General features: G+C 46.0%; 1 protein-coding gene across 1 annotated transcript in view; it reads left to right on the forward strand.

The window, feature by feature from the left end:
- The window catches only part of CPXM2 (carboxypeptidase X, M14 family member 2), a 113526-nt gene extending 102766 nt beyond the window's left edge, over positions 1-10760 (forward strand). The window contains exons 12-14 of the mRNA XM_084772686.1: positions 4149-4288; positions 5899-5998; positions 9442-10760. Of these exons, the coding sequence (XP_084628812.1) occupies positions 4149-4288; positions 5899-5998; positions 9442-9695 (494 nt within the window). The 3' untranslated portion in view covers positions 9696-10760. The remainder of the gene's footprint in view (positions 1-4148; positions 4289-5898; positions 5999-9441) is intronic.
- The last annotated feature ends 14415 nt before the right edge of the window (positions 10761-25175 follow it).

A 25175-nucleotide genomic window follows, 5' to 3' on the forward strand; every position in this document is an offset into this window, starting at 1 on the left:
CTTTGCCTGTTGCTGTGATGAAATATCTGACAAAAGCAACTTAACGTATGGTGTGTGTGTGTGTGTGTGTGTGTGTGTGTGTGTGTGTGTATGTGTGTTGTGGGGGATATGTTGGCTCATAGTTGAGGGTGCAGTCCAATATGGGAGGAATGTGGGACAGCTGGTCACACTGCATGCGTAGTCAGGAAGTAGGGAGAGATGGATACTGATGTTCAATTAGCTTTTTCCTTCTTCTTCAGTCCAGCAATCCAGCCTGTGACATGGTGGTATCCACAGTTAGGTCTTCTCACCATAGTTAACTCAGTCTAGAAGTCTCTCACAGACATCCCCAGGGGTGGGCCTCTTAGGTGATTGCAGGTCCTGTCAAGTTGGCAATACTAACAATCATAGATTTTTAGTCCAGAGTTGACCCCAGGGCTCTCTTCCATATGCCCACTGCCGCCCATTAGTGAGGGTTCTTTAAGAGAACAGAACCAATAGGATGAATATATATATTCAGTCTGTGTTGAAATCCTGAAGAAGTAGGTTCTAATCCCAGCAGGAATGCTTCTGCAACAGGACAGCTGCACTTGCCAGAGAGAGTGAGGGCAAACCAGCCAAAGCAAAGGTTTCCTCTTCCATGTCCTTTTATGTGAGCTCCTATCAGAAGATGCAGCTCAGGTTTAGGGTAAGCCTTCATAGCTCAAATGATTCAGTCAAGAAAATCCCTCACAGGGGTGCCCAGTTGTTTGGGCTTTAGATGAGACCCATCTAAGATTGGCCATCACACTTCTTATCATTATGTGCAGTATAGCGGTCATCAATGGATCCCAGTGAATTGGCACTCAGCTCTCCCCAAAGACTAACCTTTAACCCCTCTACTGTGTTCTCAGCGGTGGGCGGGCCTTGCTCATTTTTATGGATGAGGGAGCCTGGAGATGTCTGAGACTCTACCCTACGAAGAAACTGGGAGACCTGGAATGTGTTAGGTCTTGCCCTTAGCCACAGAGACACTCAGATCTCACAGGACCATGGATGGGAGAAAGTCATAGGGCATGCTGGGACCAAAGCTAAGGCTCTTTGTTTAGAGCCACTGGGATCTTGGGGGATGTCCAAGACCGTGAGCCTGTATCCCAGATCAGGTGTCCTGAGATCTCCATGTGATGGAAACAGTTGCATACATCTGCTGTCCATTGGCTAGCCACCCAGTGTCCACCAGCACCAGATGGCAGAGCCAGCTCTGTACAGCCTCCACATGAGCCTGGGGAAACTTCTCCAAGAGACAAATCATTTGGCAGTGATCAGAGAACCCCAGGGTTCACGTGCTAAGATTTGCAAGGGGTGAAAATAACGTGTTCTCTAAGGTTATCTTCAAGAGTCAAAGGTCCCAGCATCATGCAAATCAGCGTTTCCCTTGATTGTGGGAGGACTGCCAAGACAGTAATGGAACTGAGAAGTCTTTCACATCTAATAGTTCAAATTTGGCTTTATCATTCAGATAATTTATGACCCTGGATAATTTTTCCCTCAATTCCTATACTTTTCTATTAGAAAATTGAACCCCCAAAAATGTGGTGCTGATGTTTCCCTCTAGGATATGTAGAATCACATAAATAGTGTATGCCGATGTAATTCATGTCTGGCTGATCAGAAACATTCAGCTTAAGGTTCCATCTCTAATGGCCTCCCCTCTGTCAGGCATGCTAACCATAAAATCCTGTGTAATGCCTCGCTTTAATTGTCAACTTGACACAATTTAGGAGATTGAGGCATTGTCTGCAATGGGTGTGTTTGGGGAATGGATTGGTAATTGATGTGGGAAAGACCCAGCCCACTGTGGGCAGCACCATCCCCTAGGTAGATGTCTCTGAGCTAAATAAAAATGAAGAAATAGAGCTGAGCATAGCCAAGCAAGTAGATATGCATGCATATGCATTTATTTCTCTCTGCTCTTGACTGTGGGTATGACTAGTCACTCCAAGCTCCCTGCTATGTTGGACTATGACCTGGAATCCTAAGCCAGATAATGCCCTCCCAGTTGCTCTTTGTCAGAATATTTTACCACAGCAACTTCAATGAAAACTAGGAAACCCTATGATGTCAAGATCCTGTCCTGTTCTCCATTCCACTGCATTAGTTAATCTCAATAGTATTTTACTATAAACTCAGTGTTAATATACTTTTCAAGTATGCTCATCTCTTGGAGATGAAAAGAAACATAAGCATTTGTTCCCATAGACACTTTAAAACACATCAGAAAGGATACCATTTTTGTCTTGGCAACAATCCAGGTAGAGATATTGCCTCTACTTTTTTCAACGACTTTACACTATATATATTGCAAAATAAACACTGGTTTGGTTTGAATTTATCAGGAACATTTTCTATTGTTTAAAAACATTAAAAATTCAAGTTTAGCCCTAAAGACATACCTATAAGAATCTCTGAGTAAAATCTGTTTGTTTGGCTATTTGTTTGGCTCTTGTGACTAAATTACAAACAGACACGGTTGACTTCCACAGTGTCGGGACGAAAGTGACACCATGGGAAGCAGGCTACTGCATACTGATGTAGGCAACGTTGCGTGTTATCACTCTCCCAACTCTGCTTGCCCTTATTTTGGGGACTTTGTGGCAAAGCCACATGGTAGCTTGAGTCTTTTCCATCATTCTTCTGTGTGATGGTCTCTTTTATGTTTAATAAATAAGATATGAGGCCAAAAGGTAATAAGGTACCAGATACCAGATATTAGATTATATGACGTTTATTAAATGAGCATGGGGGGAGAAGGAAAAGGAGGAGGGGTACCCGAGAGAGGGGGGGTGGAGACTAAGAGAAGAGTAAGAGGGAGGGGCGAGGTAGGATTGTCCTTTTATATAGCCCTGGGCAGGGCCACACCCCATGGCAGGTAGGCAATGACATCACAGGTAGGCTGACTGAAGCAGAATCCTAACAGTCTCTGCAGACATCCTGTTGAGAGGGGGAGATGCTTTGAAGGGCAGGGGTGGGGGGGTGAGGGGGCACTAGCGAGAAAGCTCAGTAGTAAAGAGAGACTCAGTGCTGAGCATGAATAATGCCTTGGGCCCAGTTCCTGGCACCCCTACATGCCCCAAGAGTTAGGTCATTTTATGCCATGTGACCCCCATCATAATAATTTGTTCCTTTCACAAATACTAGCTAGTGTAGTGGCTTGAGAAAGACCCCAAAACAACATGTCTGTTTTGTAACTTCTTTGTACCTGTAATGGTTACTTTACTGGGAAGACAGTCTTTGGACGTGTAATTAAGGGCCTGGAGATATTTCTTCTCTATTATTGAATGTGCCTTACAGCAGAGAGATGTGTCCTTAAATGAACCCAAGAAGAAAAAGCAAAGACAGAAAACCGGGCAGTCAAGCGATTGACGTAACAAGTGCCCAGACCAGCCTAAAGCCAGGCAGGCAGGCAGGCAGGCTGGCAGGGAGGGTGCTCCTGTGCTCCCACAAGGCTTTTCAGGGAGCACACCCACTTGAGGACTTCTGCCCTCTCCGCGCATGGCAAGGAGCGTGTGCTTTAAGCCAGGGTGTTGTCATTTGTAACAACAGCTCCAGAAAACTCATCAGGAGACAGCTGCTTGCCATCTGCACATCAGGATGCAGGTCTGCTGCTTTGGGGCTCCCTGGGTGTGTGTGATAGCCAGGCAGCTGCCAAACAACCACACACACGGTCTAGGCTCCAACCTAGACACACAAATCCTGCACAAATTCTTGCTGACCACAGCCTCACTCGTCTTATCTGTGAGTCTGAGCTACCGCTAAGCTTGTGGGCTCAATGAGAGGACCTACAGGATACAGCTTATGGACATGCCCGGAAGAGGCAGGTGAAGAAAGAGACAGAGAGATCATGCAGACAGGACAAAAGTTAGCTGTTTTAATGAATTGAAACAGGCGAATATTCAAGCTCTCATTGGAGACCAGTCTGGCTGCCAAACACAGTGAAATAAACACTCAGTCCATTATGGTAATTAATGATGGCTTTCCAGGCACATTTGCTCTCCTCTGTTTATCTATAGTAGATTCGTGTTGTTGCTTCTCTCTTCAGTTGAAGACCTCTAAAGGTTCTTGCCACCTCCTCCCCGTGCCACTTAAGTCAGTTAACATAAGTCAGTTAAAATGTCTCGTTGGCTTGGCAGGTCTAAACGATTTCAGCTACCTCCACACAAACTGCTTTGAGCTGTCCATCTACGTGGGCTGTGACAAATACCCACACGAGAGCGAGCTGCCCGAGGAATGGGAGAATAACAGGGAGTCTCTGATTGTGTTCATGGAACAGGTATGCTGGACATGTGGCCAGGAGGAGAGGAAGTAGCTAAGAAATGGCTTGTGGGTGTGAAAACTACGGTCATGGCAGAGTCAGCTTGGGCACCCCAGCTTCTTGGTGCTGTGGCTGCACCTCTGCAAGATGTCTGCAGTTGGTGTGTGGGTCTCACCCTGAGTCTGCCCTGCACGAGTCCTAGGAGGATTCCCAGCACAAAGTGTAGGAGCCAGTTTCTTCCTCTCCGGAAGCTGCGAGTACACCCTTTGCTAGGCTGGAAGCTACTTCCTGGAGCCTCATGGGAAAGGCTCGTTTTCCTTTGAGTATGGAAACAGCGGTTTTGAAGCTGTGGTCTGAGTTAGCCAAAATTGCCCCTAGGGATACCATGTCCAGACTATCATTAAGAAGTTCCTGGGCCATCATGGAGTGTCACGTTATTCTACAGACAGGGAGACTGAGGTACAGGTTCCGGCTGGTGTGTGTTGTATGACATGGTTAAATATAAGATGGCTCTATGCAAAGTGGTCAGGTTTTGATGGGCTCTGGTTCCTTTGCCCCTAGCTCCTATGTCACCAAGTCCATGGAACCCAGGAAAGTCCAAATAAGCATATCTGATAAAAAACTAAGTTTTAAACTGGTGGTGCAAGCCTTTAATCCCAGCACTTGGGTAATATAGGAGGATGTCTTGAGTTCAAGGCCAGCTGAGTCTCTATAGCAAATTCCAGAACAGCTAGGGCTACGTATTGAGATCTTGTCTCAAGATAAAATTTTAAAAACTAAGAGTAAAATTAATAAAAAAAATTAAGTTCTAGTTTCCAGAGAATTTATGTTTTATTTTTCAGTGCTGGGGAGAGTGCCCAGGCCTCATGCATGCTAGACAGGCATTCTACCTCTGCATGACATCCCTAGCCCTAGTGGGTGTGTTATTTTTTTTTTTAATTTGCTCACTTTACATCCTGATTGTAGCCCCCTCCCTAGTTGCCTCCTGGCCCCACTCTCCCTTCCTCATCCCCCCTCCTGCCTCCCCTATTCCTCAGAAAGGGAAACCCCTCCTCCTCTAGCATCTGACCTCAGCCTATCAAGTCTCCTGTATCCTCTTCCTCTGCGGCCTTGCCAAGCTGCCCTGGCATGGGGAGGTGATCAACAGGTGGGCACCAGAGTCCATGCCAGAAGCAGCCCCTACTCCCCGTATTATGGGACCCACACGGAGACTGTGCTGCCTATCAACTACATCCGAGCAGGGGGTCTAGGTCCACACCATGCATGGTCCTTGGTTGGTGCATCAGTCCCTGCAGCAGCACCCGTACCCCACCCCAGGAGCTCCTTGTGGGGCTCGTGTCCCCTTCAGGTCCCCCTATCCCTGTGCTCCACCCTGAAGTTTGGCAGCGAGTATTAGTATCTGCTTCTATCTCCTGCTGCGTGGAGTCTTTTAGACGACCTCTATGGTGGGCTCCCATCCTGCTCCTTCTCTTCAGCCGCTTCTGATGTCTATTCTATTTGTCCTTCTGAATGAGAATTAAGCATCCCCTCCCCCCCTCCAAGGTTCTCCTTGTTATTTAGCTTCTTTATGTCTGTGTATTCTAATGCGCTTATCCTGGATTATGTGGTTAATATCCTGTTTGCTGCAGGTTCATCGAGGCATCAAAGGCATAGTGAGAGATTTACATGGGAAAGGGATCCCGAATGCCATCATCTCTGTGGAAGGCGTTAACCATGACATCCGGACAGGTATGTCTGCAAATGTGTACAAACTGCCTCAGTGCAAACAACCTGCCCCTTGCTGTGTGTCGCTCGGGTTTCAGTCATCATTGGACTTTCAGGAACTTAACCACTGGCATGCCAGTGGCACAGCTGGTTAGCTACGTTCATCTAGAAAATTCTTATTCAGCACTAAGTCAGCATCTCCTCTCTCCAGTTTCCCAAGAGACCTCTGCAATTGTTTTGTTGTGGTGGTTTTGCTTTTTTGTTTTTGTTTGGTTTGGTTTTTTAAAAGCCTGGCTTATTGGCTCTCCTTGCCCCTTCCCAGAGACAGTTTGGAGCAACTATTAAAACTCCAGTTGCAATGGAAGCTTCTTAGAAGTTAGGGGCTGCTGTGTGGCATCATTCTTCTGTAGAATTTCTACCACTTGTCCTAGATACTACAGCCACTGGCCACAAAGTTTTGCTTAATATTAAATAGAAATTTATATCCAGTAGCGCCTTAAGAATATCTATGTATTCACTCAGTCAATCATTCATTCAACAATTCATTACACATGGACCAAGTCCTCACAATTAGCCATAGACCAAGCAGGATGTTAGTGATTTCTATGAATGAAAGATGGGGCCATTTGTTCTAGTTCTGCATAGGATCTGTGTTTTAAATACTGCTTAAATGCTACTTTCAAAGAGTACATCTTAAAGAAGGCCTGGCGATTCCTTGCTGTACTTAGTGCCTGGTGGGCAATGTAGGAAAACACAAGGGCTCTGCATAGTAGGAGGTAAAAAGGCCCCAGGGGCCCTGCAAGCCTAGATGAGAATGCTTTGCCTAATCGGCTCTGACTTCCGAGCCCTGTAATCAAGCCGGCAGTTTGGACGAACTAATGGGAAATGCATCTTACCCCCTCCACGTCCTCCTATAAATAATTTCCCAGCACGTGCTCTGGGCAGATGCCTCCCATAGTCCACACACACGGCTCTTTATGAGCACCCTCTGAGCGCACCAGAAGTGCTGAACTTGCCTTGAGTTTGTTTGAGGCTTATGTGATCCGACAAGTTTCATTTAAGGAGAAGTTTGCATAACGTAAGCAGAGGCGTTAGACAGAATCCCACAGAGAGGGAGCTAGAAGGAGGATTTTAAGAGGCACATTTGGGTTAGAATTTTATGTGTGGTCCATTGCTTAGAAGACACCAATTTGAACTGCTAGCAAATGAACACTCACTGGGCTTGGGCTGCCCCTTTCATCCCATAAGTGACAAGCAGTGTCCACAGTGTTAATCTGGCATGGTGGCTACATGGAGCATTTACTCCAGAACACTAGCTCAGTTGCTCAGTGGGACAGGACTCAATGTGGGGGCTCCCTCTATGTCCTCCAGTGTATGGTTCTAGGATAAGCGTCCTTGGGGAAGAAGCAGAAATAGCAAGGACCCTAGGTATAAAGTGGAAAAACTTTGTCTGTGATTTGAGAGACCCAGCAGGCAGAGGGGAAAGCCAGGCTGACTCGTTTTTAGATTATAGAACCAACATCTCCTGTTCTGACTCTGTGAAGCAAGCATGGTCCCCAGCATTTCCTCCCTCTTTTTAGCTTGGTTTATTGGGCCCTGATTGCATGCCAAGAACTACTGCTGCCAACAGCAAGGATGTCCCTGACCACTGAGTATGTTTTCTGCTGGAGGAGACCTACAATTAATTGCTAGAAAGAATAGCAATTTTACAGATGACAACCAGTGCTAAGAGAGAAATGCAACAAGTAGATACAGAGACAGGCCAAAAAAAAAAAAAAAAAAAAAGCCAGGCAGGCAAAGGATAGATGGTTCAGTGGATAAAGCACTTGCTGTACAACCATGAGAGGATCAGAGTTCGAATCCTCAGCACCTATGTGAAAACTGGGCTAGTTTAGCAGAGTTTCCTATGATCCTAGTGCTCAGGAATAAGAAGAGACGGGATAGCTGGGGGGCTGCCTAGCTAAAATAGCCAAAGTTATGAGCTCCAGATGCAGCAAGAGACCGTGACTCAGGAAGCAAAGTGAAAGAGCAATGAAGGAAAACAATATGCTCAACCTCTGGCCTCTGCATGTACACACATGCATGTGCACGCACACGTGCATGCGCAGCCACACACACACACACACACACACACACACACACACACACACACACACGAGAGAGAGAGAGAGAGAGAGAGAGAGAGAGAGAGAGAGAGAGAGAGAAAGAGAGAGAGAGAGAGCCCTTCCCCCAAAGGTCCTCAGCTCTTGCTTTGTGTCTTCCTTGAGTGAAAATGCAGATTTCCTACCAAATAAAAGGTTGGAGGTATAGCTCAGTGGTAGAGCTTGTCTGGCATATAGAAGTCGGGGACACACACACACACACACACACACACACACACACACAATTTCACAGCTTTTCACTTGGCTGTTCTGGGTGAAATGTTGGCCAGTCTGGCTGGTGTCTAATTCTTTTTTTAAGGATCTCTGCATCCCAGAGTTTCTTGAGCCATGCTGAGCAAGCAGTGCTCGTCACGTGTCCTTTCATCCTCTACAACTTTCCTTCTACAGGATGGTGTCTCTGAGAGTGGAAGTGGCTCCCTGCTCTTGTCATAGCCCCTGTGTTAAGATAGGACATCCTTTAGAGCTCAGGCCCTGTGCTGTAGTCTGTCCATGCCTGAGTCTCAGCATCACTGCTTTGAGTGTGTGTGTGTCCAGGTGAGTAGAGTGGCTGAAAGGAAATAAGCAGACTGGAGGCCAGCACTCACGCCTGCATGAGAAAATGAACTTAGTCGGTCTCAATGGATAATTAGCGGAGCACCAGAGTCCACTGCCTAAGGCTGTTCTGACCTACTTGAAGCTAAGTAAAGAGCCCATTGGGTAAGTGACCAGTGCTGAAACTGGGTATCAGGGTTCCTCCTTGACCCTGCCTGCCACTTGCCAGTTTTCATGGGTCTTTCCCTGCTTTGTTGAGGCCCTGTACCGCCTTGAGTGTATAACTGTTCCCGCAGCTCCCATCTCTGTCCAAGACCATAGAATGAGGGCTCAGGTCGTATGTGGGGAGTCCGGTCCTGAACTTCTTAGAAGTCAAAAGCCCTCCCCTTTTAGAAATGATTCCTCTGTATTCATAGCTATGCAGTAGGAAGCTATGAGCTGCCGACTTTCCAAAATGCCATTTTGTGGCAAGGGCATAATGTTTGTGAGTTTACATCTATAGTGAATGCCCTGTATTGTCACGTAGGAAAGACTCTGGGAGATCTTGTCTCCAACTCTGCTCATGCACTGTGGGGAGTCTATACCCTAAGCCCCTTCCTGTTGAAACATTAAAGCAGCTGAAGAGAAAAACATTTTGGCTTCCAGAGTGCTGCAAGCACCGGACCGCGGGAAACTCAGGGCCCTCTCTGCTGGGCTGGTCATGCAATAGGCCTGGGAATACTTATGCTAGCAAGGACCTGTTCTGAGGCCTCCTGCTCTGTTTTTTTTTTTCAGCTAGCGACGGGGATTACTGGCGCCTACTGAACCCTGGAGAATATGTGGTCACAGCCAAGGCAGAAGGCTTCGTCCCCTCCACCAAGAACTGCATGGTTGGCTACGACATGGGTGCTACTCGCTGTGACTTCACACTCAGCAAGACCAACCTGGCGAGGATAAGAGAAATCATGAAGGCCTTTGGGAAGCAGCCTGTCAGCCTACCAGCCAGGCGCCTGAGGCTGCGGGCACGGAAAAGGCGGCAGCGTGGGTGACCCGCTCGGACACTTGAAACATACCCCAGACTGTGCAAATGAAATCCACTCCAGTAGTAACTCTGTAGCACGCTCTCACTGTAATTCAAGAGACACCCAGGAACGTGCCTGCGTGGCTTGGCTGGTCCCAAAGTGGGAGAAGGCTTGTGGCTCACTGTGTTCTGTTTTGTTTTGTTTTTCTTTCGTTCTCACTTATCCAAATACCGCTGGACAGAGCAGCAAAGAAAGGCTGGTGGCAGTGAGGGAATTCAGCGAGTCAATCTGGGAATCTGAAAAAGGCACTTGCGCACTGGCTGTCCAGGAAAGGGGACCAGGGCTTTCCCCGTTTGCGTGACATCCAAGTTTGCCAGTACATTTACAAATGGCAGAGTTGACATTGCAGCACCGAGGGAACCCTTTGTCCCAGATGTTATCATTTGAGATGCTCTTAGGCAGCCTAAGAAAATCCATCCTCTCTGGCCCCGGGCGACAATCTAAGCTGCTATACACACACTCTGCTTTCTATTGACAATAGAGGCATTTATTACCAAGTGAGCATCGCTGAGTCCTGAGTCAGCTCTCTTCCCTTTTCCAACAAAGCTTGTCTTCCTAAGAGCAGGCAGAAGTGGGCGGCATCCAAGAGTGATTGCTGGGTAGCAGACCTTGAGGGTCTTGTCGCATGCAAGCTGGATCCCCAGAGAGCCCCTAAACCCTTTGCTACTCCATTAGCCCTGGGGTGGAGAGAGCCAGGCTTGCTAAGGAGGCCAGAGCAGCCAGTCAGCCTAGGCATCATGGGAAAGAGCTTGAAGGGGGCAAACCCAGAGTTTCTCTGTGCTGCAGGATATAAGAGCTCCAAGTTGGTCCCCATCAGGATGGGAGTTATGACGAGCAAACAGGAGGCCACATCTTTCTAATCAAGTATCATCTGATGAAAAAAAAAGTGATCTTAGAATTTCCTGGGACACGTCAGTTTGGGAGAGGTTGTTGAGTTACTGTATGAGGGAACAGTGTGTCTCATGTCTGTTCATCCTGCTGCCTCCTTGACCTTAGGTGAATGAACAAAATAAATAAAGGCAAACAGAAAGACCCTCTTGCGTGGTTTCTCCAGGTGGACATGCAGCATGCAGTGCCTCTGCCACCACAGTCATTAGGGTCAGACTCTGAGCTCTTCCAGCCCCGACCATCTGAGTTCTGCTACTTGACCTCTGTACTCCAGAGGAAAAGATAGATAGTGGTGAAAAGCAAAGAGGGGAAGAAGTAGTCAATGTGGCTATGCTGGGAAGAAGAACAAATAAAGAACGCAGTGATCCTCCCCACAAAGCCATCTCTGCGTCTGTAAATAGAGGGTAAGAGGAGGCATGGAGAGTCGTGGGCTCACCATTGGTCATCATCTCTGCTCCAGTCTGTCCTCTGTGAAATCTCTTCCTAGGAGAAAGGAGTTCCTTGTCTGATTCACCCTAGTAAGAGATCCCTGGGGGAAATCTCCATTCCTGGGGCGACCATTATTTCAATAGTCTGATAGCCAAAGGACACAAATGTCTTTTGAATATGTTTATTCCTGACAAAATGGTTCCCACACAGATCTCCCTGAATCTGGTCACCTTAGAGGAGGTGCCTGTTCCAAATGGGCTCCCTAAGCCTCTGTAAAACTGAGTTCCAGCTGCTGACAGCTATAAGCCCTCTGCTTCTTCCTGGGAGAGACATATGTTTGGACATACTGGACATGCCAATGACTGTCTTTACATAAATATACTCACCAGCATTCTGGCTGTGAGCATGGGGGCAGCAAGCTTTTCTGATAAAGATCTACTTGTCGATATCTCACAGTTGACAAACTGTAACCATCTATGTTGAGATAGCTCAGGTCGAGCAGCGGTCACACAAATGGGTGAACACAACTGTGGTTCAGAAAACTGCTTAAACAGGCAGGTAGCTGGATAAGTCCCTCAGGCCAGGACATAGTTAACTCATATTCTAACCCTGTGTTGTCTAATAGAACTTTCTCTAGTGATGGGAATAGCTTATTCTGTGCCGTTGAATGCAATGGTCATTAGCTTTGTATGGTTGGTATACCTTAGAAACCAGTCTTCTAGTATTTTATAGATGCATTTACTTGAAATTTGACTTCCAGCCATTGGGGACTAGAGCATGTCACTAAGCAAAACACAGAAAGGCTTACAGCACCAGATATGGCGGGCAGTGCTACAAAGCATTTAAGGTTCTGGATTATCTTTCGTGGTTCAGAAGCTTGAAGATTTGCATGTGTGCTCAGGAGACTTTAGACTTTTGGGGTGCCTGACCTGGAAGCCAAAGCTTTGGTGTTCCGTTCTGATGTCTATAGGCTGCACTGCCCCGGCTTCGTGCACTTCTCAGCCCACTCCTCACCTCCCAGCAGTGTCAGGCACTGGGCTGAGCCTCTGGCTGGCTTCACCTCCTCAGCTCTGCTCTGTAGGAGGTCTTTCTCTCTGGGCTCATCAGGCACAAGTAGGCTGTCACTCTGAAGCTCAGAACACTACCCTTGACTCAGCTTCTCGTTGCATTGTTCCTGATCTCTCTCTAGGCCCATCTCAAAAGCCTCTCCTCCAGCTCCCTCCTCCTCATTCTCTCTCACAATCTCTTTGTCCGGGATTCAGCAATCTGCGCGTCTCATTGCTCTTGGTCCTTCAGAATAGGGCTGGCAGCACAGAGGAACTCCAACTTCAGAACTAACTAACTCCCAAGGGGGAGGCACAGTGTGTCGTTAGTATCCATTGTCCCTGGCCTCACACCTTCCCTATAGCACAGGCTCAGTGGTCATGTGGCCAGCCCTTGCCACGTGGTGTTCCATTTTAAAAATGATTGTGATAATTAAAAATAAAGCACTGACTTTTTATAATTTAAACAAGTGGTTCATACAGATTACATACATCTCAATAAAGCTTTAGAAATGAGTGGTTGTGGTGATGACTAATCCCAGTTGTCACCTTCACAGGGGCTGGGATCAACTAAGAGATGAGCTCAGCACAGGACCAGGGGGTTATTTCTAGAAAGGAGCCTCCCTCCAAGAGTGGCCTGAGACTTCTGATGGTTCAGAGACCCAAGGAGACCCTCTTCCCTCATCTTTCCTTTTTGCTGGTGAGCTAGCCTGGAGCCTGTGGCTGATGCTGTTGTCCCCCGCTGAAACCAGACCCCAGCTTCTTTGGCTTTCCAAGGTAGACTGAAAAGCAGCTGCTCTCCAGGAACCCTCCAGGCCTGCAGCACCAGGTCAGGACAAATGAGGCATCCAGCTTTGTGTGTGCACTGACTTGCCAGGTTCTCAGCTTCTCCAGCATGCAGATGGCCATTGCTGGACAAATCATGGACTCTTTTTTTTTTTTTAATTAATGTTTAGGTTTTTGTTTGTTTGTTTGTTTGTTGTTTTTTTACAATTTATGTGCATTGTGTCAGTTCTGTTCCTCTAGAGAACCTTGTCTAATGCAAGGGTCATACTCAATTATGCATTCCAAGCAAGGCCGTGCATAACCATTGAAACAATGATTCCTTACTAAAGTCAAGCACAGTCTTGCTGTGCCTATACAAACAGCCACATGGAGTCACACCAAGCAGGGGGGCCTCGGGAAAGGCCCTGGAGTCTGGAATTAAAATCCAAAACAAACAGTTCACTGTGTAAGCTGGTCCTCCATTGGTGCCATTGTGGTGTGGGAGAAGCTAGCATTTTGCTTGAGTGCAGGTCTCAGGAGTCGGCTGGGCCAGGACTGATTTAATACCAATGGTAAAATGCCATCACTACACAGATCGCTCACTGCTGCTCTGCTCAATACTGTTTAAAATGAAGCCTTCTCGTTCAGTGTCCAAGATGGAAAGATGAATATTTGTGTGTGTCCCATCCACTGCCCCAAAGCAAAATTTTGTTGGGATCCACTATGCATTTTAAGTTGAAGGGCATCTTTTGGGTTTTTTTGTTGTTGTTTTTTGGTTTGGTTTGGTTTGGGTTTGGTTTTTTCGAAACAGGGTTTCTCTGTGTACCCTTGGATTGTCCTGGACTCACTTTGTAGACCAGTCTGGCCTTAACCTCACAGAGAGTCACCTGCCTCTGCCTCCCTGAGTGCTGGGATTACAGGTATGCGCCACTGTGACCAGTGAAGGGTATCTTTAATAATAATAATAATAATAATAATAATAATAATAATAATAATAATAATTATTATTATTATTATTATTTGTAGTAGTAGTAGTAGTATTTTATGTGTATGAATGTTTTCTCTGCATGTATGTATGTGTACCACATGTGTGCCTGGTGTGAAAGAAGGCCAGAAGAGGGCATCCTATCCCCTGGAACTGGAGTTACAGATAGTTGCAAGACACCATGTTGGTGCTGGGAATTGAACCTGGATCACTTTCAAGAGCAGGAAGTGCTCTTAATCATTGAATACCTCTCCAGGATCTTAAACGTTTTTAAAAACTGAGAAAAGTGAAAAAAAAAAAAGCAGTGGTGTGGTACACACCTTTACTCCCAGCAAGAAGCAGGCTGATCTCTGAGTTTGAGGCCAGCCTCGTCTACAGAGTGAGCTCCAGGATAACCAGGGCTACACAGCAAAACCCTATCTTAAAAACAGGGAAAGAAAGGAACAGATAAGAAAAGAAAGAAAAGAACCCCTGAGAAATGTTGCTTTGGGAGGAAAGACCTCTTTCCTGTGAAAAAGGGAAGTGCATACAATGCTGTGTTTCCCTGCTGCTGCTCCTGCTGCTGCTGCTGCTGCTGCTGCTGCTGCTGCTGCTGCTGCTGCTGCTTCTGTGTGGTCTCAACCTCAACATCAAACACACAGTTGTGGCTTGGATGTAGAATTTGTCTAACAGATTTGGGTGTTTGAACATTTGGTCCCTTGCTGGTGCTTTTGTTCTCAAAGTCTGTAGAAACTTTGAAGGTGGAGGCTTTGTAGCCTAGATCTACTTCCTGACTACAGAGGCAATGTGACCAGCAAACACACACACACACACACACACACACACACACACACACACACACACACACCCCTTTTTGAAGTGTTGGCGGTTGAACCCAGAGTCTCATGCATGCTGGCAAGTGCCCTATCACTGAGCTCTAATCAGCCATTTTCAACTTTATTTTGAGACAGGCTCTCATAAATTGCCCAGTCTAGCCTCAAACTCTTGATCCTAACTCCTGAACTCCCGAGGTTACAAGTGTTTGTCACCCTGCTGGGGTTTAATTATGTGTTAAGCAAAGTAAACCTCCCCTTTCATGAACTTCAGAATGGCTTGTGGTGAACTTTGTTTGGCATACCAGACACTTACTAAGAGAGCCCACTTTTTACTTAGCCACTTGCTAAAGGTATATTCCCTTCGTCCTTATAGACCACCTCACAGCAAGACTCTCATTAATAAGACACAACACATATAAAGTTGGAAGTAAATTCAAAGCTGCATACAATAGTCAACACTTCCCATTGTTCTAAGGAGAGACCTTGATGCTTAGTGCTTCTACTCGATAGAGTCTAGAACCATCTGGAGATGCGCCTCCTGCCACGTCTGTCAGGGATGAGCTTGATTACGGTAATTGCTATGGGGAAATGCATGTTAGCTGTTGGTGGGACTATTTGCTCCCTGGGCAGGGAACACTGGGCCATGGAAGATGGAGGAGGGGAAGCCAGCAGTCGCATGCATTCATTTATTCCTCCACTTCCTGAATGTTTACGGATGTGATATGACCAGCTCCTTCAAGCTCCTGACGCCCTGACTTGTCCTGATAATGGAGGCACTGTCCTCCGGAACCAACCTTTTCCCTTGTAAGTTTGTCAGAGTAGTTTATCACAGCAACAAGCAAGTAACTGAGGCAGCAATACTGGTCACCCAGTGCGTAGTGCAATTTAAATATCAACCCAAGGATTTGAATCAAGATCTTAGAAGTAACGTTCAATCCAACATACTACAAGTCATAATTACTCTTGGAATACAGAGTTTCTTGGAATAATGATTCAATTGGCTTAAACACAAATTTATATATATTTTTTTTACAACTTTCAACATTTACTATGGATAACAATATATTATATAATGATTAAGCCTAAGTATAGAGAAAGCACATATAGTATAAACACATAGTTCATATTATTTATAGCATTAATTAGAGAAGATGTGGCTGTTTTTATTAAATTCAAATGATTAAACTACCTTAATTATATGCACTCCTAAAACACTTGTAAATTAGCCAACATGTTCAAAAGTTAATGCCCTTCTTTCCATGAAAATTTAATCTCTATAAGTATGTGCTTATATACCAATCAGAATCTAGCTTCTCAAATTTAAGAGAGTTTTAAAAAGTGATTTCTTAATAGCCTCTGACTTTAGGGAAGCATTCAGTACAGAATGAGGGGCCTCGGGGAAGGGCTTGGTGGTAAAGTGCTTGCCTAGCATGCATGCACCAGGTCCCTGTGTTCAATCCTCAGCCACAAAAACAAATAAGCAATAAAAGGTGATGGTGCTCCTGGGGTGCAGGCACCCAGAGGTACGGCCATGCTCTGACAGAGAGTTAATAGCTCCAGTGCTACAGTCTTAGTTGCTATTCACAAACTGCCACAGGTCCGCAGGGCAGATCGGTTACTCTTCCCAGGAGGCACAGAATGCTTGTTTTGGCTCAGGGGACAGAGGGACAAATAGAAGTCTTTTAAATGTGAGATCTCATTTCCATGGTTAGCTCTGCTTCTCCAGTTTCGAGGGGGACCCCGACTTTGGGGTTCATAGGCTCAAGATCAGAAAGCGCTGTTGCCTGGAGCATTGGAATTGAGGAAGGTGACCGTGAAGGGTGACTGTTTTCCCGCCATTGCTTCCAGGTCAGGATTCACACCTTGTGTTGTTTCCAGAACTCCAGAGAGACTGAGTCAATGTCATCTTCAGTGGGACTCGCCTGGCATCATTGCTTGTTGGCATCTTTCTTCCCTGATCCATGGCCTGCACGACTCACTTCTCAGTGAACCCCTTCCATGCAAATCCTTAGTCTCACCGAGATCTGCTTCCAAGGAGCCCCCACCAATGTTAAACCTCACGTGACCCTCGTCCATTAAAACAGGTGCATCAGGGAAGCAGAAAGGGTCTCTGTCCTTGGATCCTGTCACGGAGTTCCCTAATTCCTTGAAACTTTCTGGATGGCAAAAGCCATTTATTCTGATGAGGTAGTCCCTGGATGGTGCTGGTCACCACAAAGGCAAATACTTTATAGGAGCTTAGGACTCTCACCTCCAGCCCATCCCAGGGAAGAACAAGGTACTGCACGCTGAGTTAATATGCATCCTAGCTCCACATTGGATATTTGTAACCGAGAGTACCAGACCCTATACATACAATGGCATTTTTATAAATACATACTTATAATGTAAATTAATTTAAATTAAGCATGGGAAGATTAATGACAACAATAGAAAAATTATAACAGGGCAAGTATAATAAAACTTACTTAAAATGTATAAATGATCTGTGTCTAGAGTGTTAATATAATATTTATAAACTCTAGTTGGCCACAGTAACAGACCATGGCACGCGAACTGTAGATAAGGAAGAATGTTGTAACACAGGCCACCCGGACATGGGGAAGCCCCTCCCTAGTCCCTAAAATACAGGGTGAGTGAGCTTCTGGGCTGGTGAGCACACTGGGCAGCATGTCCCAACACTTGGGACCTTTCCAGACCCCATTCTTCATGCTTCTTTATCTAGCTGTCCATCTGGTCCTTTCAGTCCTATAAAGGAGATAATATACCAGGCGTTGGAAGCATTTCCTCCAGATCTGGGCGCCACCACTAAAGATTCAGTCACACCAACAAGGCACTGAACTTGTTACTGTGACCAGATGCTTTAACAGAAACAATTTAAGGAAAGAAAGCCTTATTCTGACTCATAGTCAGAACAGTCCATCAAAGGTTCCATCCATCGTGGCAGAGAGGCTATAGGGGCAGAAGCTTGAGGCAGCTGTCACACTGCACCCATCACAGTCATCCCCAGAAGCTTGTCTCCTAGGTGAGTCTAAATATTTATATTTTGAATTTAAAAAATGTGTGTGTATGTGTGTGTGTGTGTGTGTGTGTGTGTGTAGACTCATGTTACAGTATGTGTGGCGGTCAGAGACCAAGAGACTATCACTTCTTGTTTTGAAACAGGCTCTCTTGTTTTTGTGTCTGTGTACACCGGGTTAGCTACTGTGTCACACTAGTTGCCAAGGACTCAGCTGTCTCTGCCTCCCATTGCACTAGAGGAGTGATGAGATTGCAGATGCATCTTACCACTTCTGGTGTCCTGTGGGTTGTAGGGAATCCAAGTACCTCACCCAGTGAGCCATCTACTCCTAGGTGATTTCCTAGTTCTCAAGCCAACAATGGAGATTATCCGTACACTAGCAAATTAACTGAACCCAGGAAGAGAGCCACAGAGCTTTGGAATTTGTAGTCCAGCTGAACAGATGTTGTGCGTAACCTACGACTTTGGATTAGAGTCTGAATTGGGGCAGCCCTCTAGGACTGAGCTCTTACCTGTGGGATCTGGCATTGTCTTCAGGCAGAGAGCACATGGGAGTGGAATAAAATTCCCTAAAGGAACAGAGCTGAGGTTAAAGGGAATTTGTCAGACTGACTTACTTCCTATAACCCGGTGTCTGCCTCACAGTGGAAATGCTGAGGGTCCTGCAGTTGTTCAGCTGAGTCTGGATGTCTGTGCCATTCTGATCTGGTGCTGGAATTCGGAAGGATTCCTAGAGAGTTGCTGGGCTTTTAGTTTATATTATGGAGTCCTACAGCAACAGTGTGGACAAACTTGCCGGTGAGATTGAGGACAAGCAGGCGAAGTTTCCTTTTTCTGTGTCCTTTTGTGTGGGCTGCCACTAGGAGGTGTGGTCCAATTTACTGTGGGTCTTCCCACTTTAGAAAACTGGATTAACCCCTGAAAGTCTTGACTTGGCAGATTTGGATAGATGCTGGGACTTCCTATTGGAACTCCAGGTGAGAGAGGTAAGGGAGAATGGGGAACTAGAAGGATCCAGAGGGCCCTAGAAATCTACAAGACCATCAAGGCTGGCAGATCTAGACCCAGGGGGTTCTGCTCAAAACAATGTATCAACCGAGGACAATGCATGCAGTAAACCTAGAACCTCTACCCAGACCTAGCCAATGGACACAGCACATTCTCCACAGTTGTGTGGAGAGTGGGGACTGACTCTGACATTAACTCTAGTGCCCTCTTATTTGACCACTTCCCCTTGGTGAGGAGACCTGGTGGCACTTAGAGGAAGGGTAAGCAGGCTACCAGGATGAGACCTCATAGCCTGTGATCATATGGTGGGGGAGGAGGTCCCCCTTTGTCACAGACCTAGGGGAGGGGAATAGGGTGAGAGAGGGAGGGAGAGGGGAACTAGAAGATACAAGTGAGGGGATAACAATCGAGATGTAATCTGAATAAATTAAATTTAAAAATGGATTAAAAAAGAAAGAAAGAAAGAAAAAATACTGGATTAAGAAAATCCCTCACAGGTATGGGCAACAGCCCTCACAGGGCTTTAGCTGGATCTAGATGTAGATGTCAAGTCGACAACCAAGATTAGTCATTACAAATGCCCAACTAGTATCATGGAATTACTTTGATTGGAAGGAGGGGCTGGTTCCCACACATCTGGAGGCTGCAGAAATGGTTCAGTGGTTAAAAGTTCTTAACTTTAACTGCTCTTCCAGAGGATCCAAGTTCTGAACCCAGAATCCAAATCAGGCAGCTCACCATTGCCTGTAGGTCCACTTGCAGGGGATTTGACACATTGTTCTGGCTTTCACAGGCACCTGCATACAAGTGTCATTCTCTCTCTCTCTCTCTCTCTCTCTCTCTCTCTCTGTGTGTGTGTGTGTGTGTGTGTGTGTGAGAGAGAGAGAGAGAGAGAGAGAGAGAGAGAGAGAGAGAGAGAGAGAGACAGAGACAGAGACAGAGAGACAGAGAGACAGACACACACACACACACACACACAGAGAGAGAGAGAGAGAGAGAGAGAGAGAGAGAGAGAGAGAGAGAGAGAGAGAGAGAACACAGATACGCACGTAAATGCTCATGCACACACGCATACATTTAAAATACTATCTGGACCTAGAGAGATGGCTCTATGGTTAAGAGCACACACTGCTGTTTCAGCCAGCACTGGGGTTTGATTCTCAGCACTCCTATCAGGCTGCTCACAACCACCTGTATCTTCAACTCCAGAGAAAGACATCACCTCTGACATGTGTGACACTTCACTCATATCCACACACATACACACATATCTAGTCACAGAAATGTTTTGTTTTGAGTGTTGAGGGGTGGTAGGAAAAGCCTGTTGGTTTGGCTATTTTTTTTCCCTGTACCAAATATGGACAGAAAAAAAGGCTGCATGTCTCACTGCCCTTGTGGGTACTGGTGGCTCCAAGTTTAATCTCTGGACAAGGAACTATGGTGTGCCCCCTTAGGAAGGCTCTCAAAGGAGTGTCTCCTTTGTTTTCTCCTTTCTCCAGACACCTTGAAACCCAGGTACAGAGCCTGACCCTCCAGCAGCCATCTTTGATGACTAATTTAGAGGGAAACCAAGCCTTCAGGATGGCAGATCCCGGAACCCAGAGACACTGGAATGTTGCCGCATCAGTCCCCAGGGGCCTTCCTCTGAACACATCAACTATCCTGGCTTCAGGTGCTGATGCCTTAATGCCAAATGCTGTAGAATGCCTGAAGTCACATGCCGCAGAGAGTCTGTGTCTCAGCGATCGTGAGGCAAAAGTCAACGCGTCCAGTGCTAAACAGCATTGAGCCTGGGAGCAGGCTAGCCCATTTTCTAATTTTATCCTCCTCAGGGATTTGAAATCTGAAGCCAAAATGTTGGGCTATGATTGAAACTTCAGGCTTACTGGGTCATTCACAACCAGGGTTTTTATATTCGGTCCTGCATGGTGGCCCTTTGCTCTGTCTCATTCTTACTGCTCCTGGACTGACAAAAGACACAGCGCAGAGGTCATTGCTAAGTAGCACGGAGGCAGCATTCACTGTTCCCGCATGCTGCCTTTGTTGTCTTAGCTGCAGCACTGAATACCACCATCCCCACACATTTGCAAAGGGAGCACTCAGCCTGCGAAACCAGACTCTACCTTACAGGCCTGCACAAACCTGCATTTATAGAGAAGGAAAACCCACACACTGGCCTGCACCATTCTGTATTTATAGAGAATGGGAACTCACAGCCTCTCAACATGGCTCATCCTTTCTAGTTGCTGGGCACACAAAGAGCTTTACAAAAACACTTCCGTGAACTTAACCAATCAGAGGCAGTCAGATATTCCCTAAGGATGCTCTGCTTAGCTCTCTGCACCTTCCCATACCCGGGCACCTGCAGCCTGCTCTGTGACCTAGCTGCCCATCCTCTTTTGGCCTTTGAGAAGCCTCCAGAAGAGAAGTGATGCTCAATGATTTCCCCTCCCCCCCCACACACACACTTCCTCCCCCTTGCTCAAATAAGCCCTGGGTGAGTAGCTTACTCTCCTACAGCTGCGGATAGATTTGAGTCTACCCTCTGTCTCAACCCAATCATAGCTAGCCGTGAAGGAGCCTGCAGCTAGGAGGGACCCTTCTGCTTTGGCAAACTCATCTCCATTTATTTCAGGCCTGCTGGGTAAATGCGTTCTTTACATTACATAGCACTTTGCCCCACCGTCATTTTATTTGTCCCTCTCCACGATTCCTCCTCTCCTGCTGTGCAAATGAGGAGATGGCTGGAGATGGCAGTGGCTAACTCACTGCCAGGAGGGCTGCACAGGAGGGGCGGTGCCCGCTCTGAGCCCTTTTATCGTGCGGCAGACAAACCGCATCAGCTCAGCTGTGGCTCCTGACTCTGTTTGCTTAGGGTTCGCAGCTCCAGATAACAGCATAGGGCTTATTCTATGCAAAGAGGTTTCCCTTCCGGGTGTCCCGTCTCTCTGTCTTTCTCACCCTGTATCCTAAAAAGCAGGAATCGAAAGGGACATTGATTAGGCAAAACCCTGGTTCTCAAATTCATTTATTTAATGAGCTATTTAGTGAACCTCTGCTGCTTACCAAACATTATGCTGCGGTCAGTAGATACAGCAGGGGAGGGAGAGGGGGATGACTCTGTCCTTATGGACATGGAATTTTTTTAAGGGGGCTCTCTCTTCCACCCTTAGTTTCAGTCCCAGTAAGCACGCCATGGGTGTGTAAAAGACATTATTTCCAAAATATCCGAGCTGGCACTGCTTGTCCCCACAGAGATCAGTAAGCAGAGACAAGGATTGTCTCTTTAGGATACTCTTCAGTCAGGGAACCAGCAGTGTGAGAACGCAGCAGGGTAACACCCCAGGCTGCCTGATTCCTCATCTATAGCGAGCAGATGCTATGGAGTGGAAGTAGGCGGGCAAAAATAACCAGTCGCCATGCACCTCAGCCCCACCCCCACTGAGCTTTGGGATGGCTGCGCTTGTCTTGCATGCACTCTTCCCTCTTTCTGCAGATGTCTGGGCTCAGCTACTTTTTACAGTCTAGTTAGTTTGTGCTGGTACAAGCTTTCACGTTCCAGGGGTACCTGGGCTCGGGGAGTGGGGTGGTAACTCAGACAAGCAAACCATTTAACAATGTGGACATAATAAACTGCTAATGACATGTGGGTGTTTTTTTTTTATAGAACATGGAGTGGAGATGTGTCTTTTTAATACAGAATATGTAAGCGCCCTTGTCTATCCCCCCTGTCACTTATCATTCCTCACTGTCAGTGGTAACTCTAACATCTATAAGGTCTGTGTCATATGAAGGATTGCAGCCTGTCTCCCATGTACCTGGCTGATTGACAGCACGGCGTTTTCCTGGTAAGAGAATTCTTCAGCACATGGTTATGTACATAAGAGCACATCTTATGCAACAGCAAGCAGTTAAGACTCGATGCCAAGTTTTTCTGAAATATGCCCATTCTAGAACAAATACCATAGACGGAACACAAGCAGGGACAACTATGAGAAAACATGTAAGTGGTATCAGGGGGCCATGTGTAAGGACCATTTCTTCTTTTGTTTTTTTGGAATCTCTTCATTTTAGTACAGGTGGTAAGGCTTGGCACAAGCACTGTTGGCTTTGAGACAGGTTCTTGTCACGTAGCCCAGACTATTCTCAAGCTCATTATCCTCCTGTGTTGCAGGGGTTTTGATAACACTGTGAACCCCACGCTTGTGTACTGGAAAAAAACTGTTTCTAGTTGTGATGTGGCCCAGCTCTAGCATACACCTTTAATCTAAGAACTTTCTGTAAACAGTATTACATAAAGTTAACCCTAGGTTAAGAGGCAGAACAAGCAACCAATCGACAGGAAGTGAACATAGGAAAAAACCATGGAGAGTGAGAGGAAGTCCAGAGGATGGATAGAGAGATGCACAGGAAGCAGAAAGAAAGGGCATTTTTGTTTGAAGGGGTTTAAGACACTGTGGAGAAGGAGAAGGAGCTCTTTCTTTCTGGGATGTTGGCTGAGTAGGACAGTCATCTGGGTCTTTCTCAGCCTCTCTGAGCTAGTAGGCTTTCATGCCAGCATCTGGAACGGTTGGGATTTTGTTTAACAACACTTCTGCTTCAGTCTCCCTAGTGCTGAGATTAAGAGCACGCATCATCATTCTAAACATGAGTGTGTCTCAACTCTAACAACTCCCTTATCCCCAAACCTGAAAACTTTTCTCTGAGGGCATTGCCGATTCTGTCTTAATTACCCTGGTTACTCAAGGTGAGATCTGTCTGTGTGGCCTGATCTGATTCCATTGTTGAGGGAGTAAATGACAAATGTCAAGGCCCTTCTTGTTTGATTTTAAGCAACTGAGAGATATTCAGAATGTCAGCAGGCAACAATGTTTTACAAGGAGGATGTGAAACACAGTCAACAGGGTCACAAATTCTTTAGGGAAGGACCCAAGCACACATGGCAGAGACCTAGAGCAGTCATAGTTAGGGCGTTGTAGCAGTTTAGCATTTGACCTTTTTGTAAGCACATACTTCAATGAACCTTGATTTGGTGACTCCATTTCCTGAGCAATTAAAAATCCTGACAACTGAACAGAAAATTAAGCAATCATCTTGATCAAACTTATTTTTAAACCCTTTTTTGTAATGTGACCAAGAGTAAGTCAATATCTTTAGATAATATATTTGTTTTAAATAGAGAAGTGGATTCTACCTTTCTCTCAGTATACTGAATTTTGACCTTAAGGATTTTAAGGGCCTTTAATTATGATTCATATAGCACTGTTAATGTTTGTCTTCCACAAACTCTCTGTGGCGCACACATTCTGCAGGATGCTTATGCTTTCTGGCTCTTCCCTCAGTTTTCCTTTTCCACTTTGGAAAAATCCAGCCTTTAAGTCTTACCACAAACTCTTGTTTTATTACACAGATCCTTCTAAAAATAATTTCTCTCTTCCTCTTTACTTCCCTTATAAAAGGTTTCCTTGTATTTATGTCATTTTTACATCTATTCCTCTCCAACAAGTTAGTTCCTTTTTACTTTATTTCTTTTCCTAACACCATAACTCAGAGAAACAGACAAACACTTCTGTCCACTTATTAAGAGAGAGTTGTGCCCAAATAACATTTACAATGTAATGTGATAAATTAAGGTCACCTGTCAGCATACTGACAAACCAGAAAGGTTTTTGTGTGATGCAAGGCTTGAGCTGACTTTATGGCTACTTGGAATTTTTAAAAAGGCAGCTTTACACATTTCTTCCTGAGTCTCACAAAAGTCTGAGAGTTACAGAGTGTTATATTCTAGTAAAATCTAAGCAAGACAACAGAGATTCTAGTGACCTTGAACAGAAACCCTTTTTAGTTTAGACACAAAGGAAAGAAGAGACAGAGGACTGGAAGTCTTCAAATGCTAACTCTGCAATTATAGATATTTGATACAAAAGGCACCCACTCCTCTGAGGAACCAGAGAGGATAGAAAACCGGTACCCTTTCTTTCAACATGGTATATGTTTCTCTGTGCAGCCTTGGCTGTCCTGGACTCACTTTGTAGACCAGGCTGGCCTCGGACTCACAGCAATCTGCCTGCCTCTGCCTCCCGAGTGCTGGGATTAAAGGCATGCGCCACCATGTCCAGCTCCAACCAATATTTCAGAATGCACCCAAAGATGCTGTTCCAGGGATGGAGACTGTGCCACTCATTCTAAAAGCTTTAGCTCTGAGACAAGTCAGACTGGGCAGGACAAAGCATGAAAGCATCTTTGCTTCTGAAGCTACACTACCCAGGAAGGAGAACCAGGTAGCATGGAGGCCAAACAAGTCTTTGCCCAGGAACCAAATCAGGAGTTACAGCCATTGAGTTTGTCAGGCACAAGTGACAGTTGCTTGGGGATTTCCCAGCCAAAATGCCAGCATCCCTCTGCCTGCCCAGGCAGCCTCTGAATCTGTAAGTGACCAGAGAGCCCCAAAGCTGCGCATGACATTGTGGTGGCCATCACCACCGTGGCCAA

Source organism: Acomys minous (genome assembly GCF_964271855.1).
Source record: "Acomys minous genome assembly, chromosome: 2".
Taxonomy (NCBI): Eukaryota; Metazoa; Chordata; class Mammalia; order Rodentia; family Muridae; genus Acomys; species Acomys minous.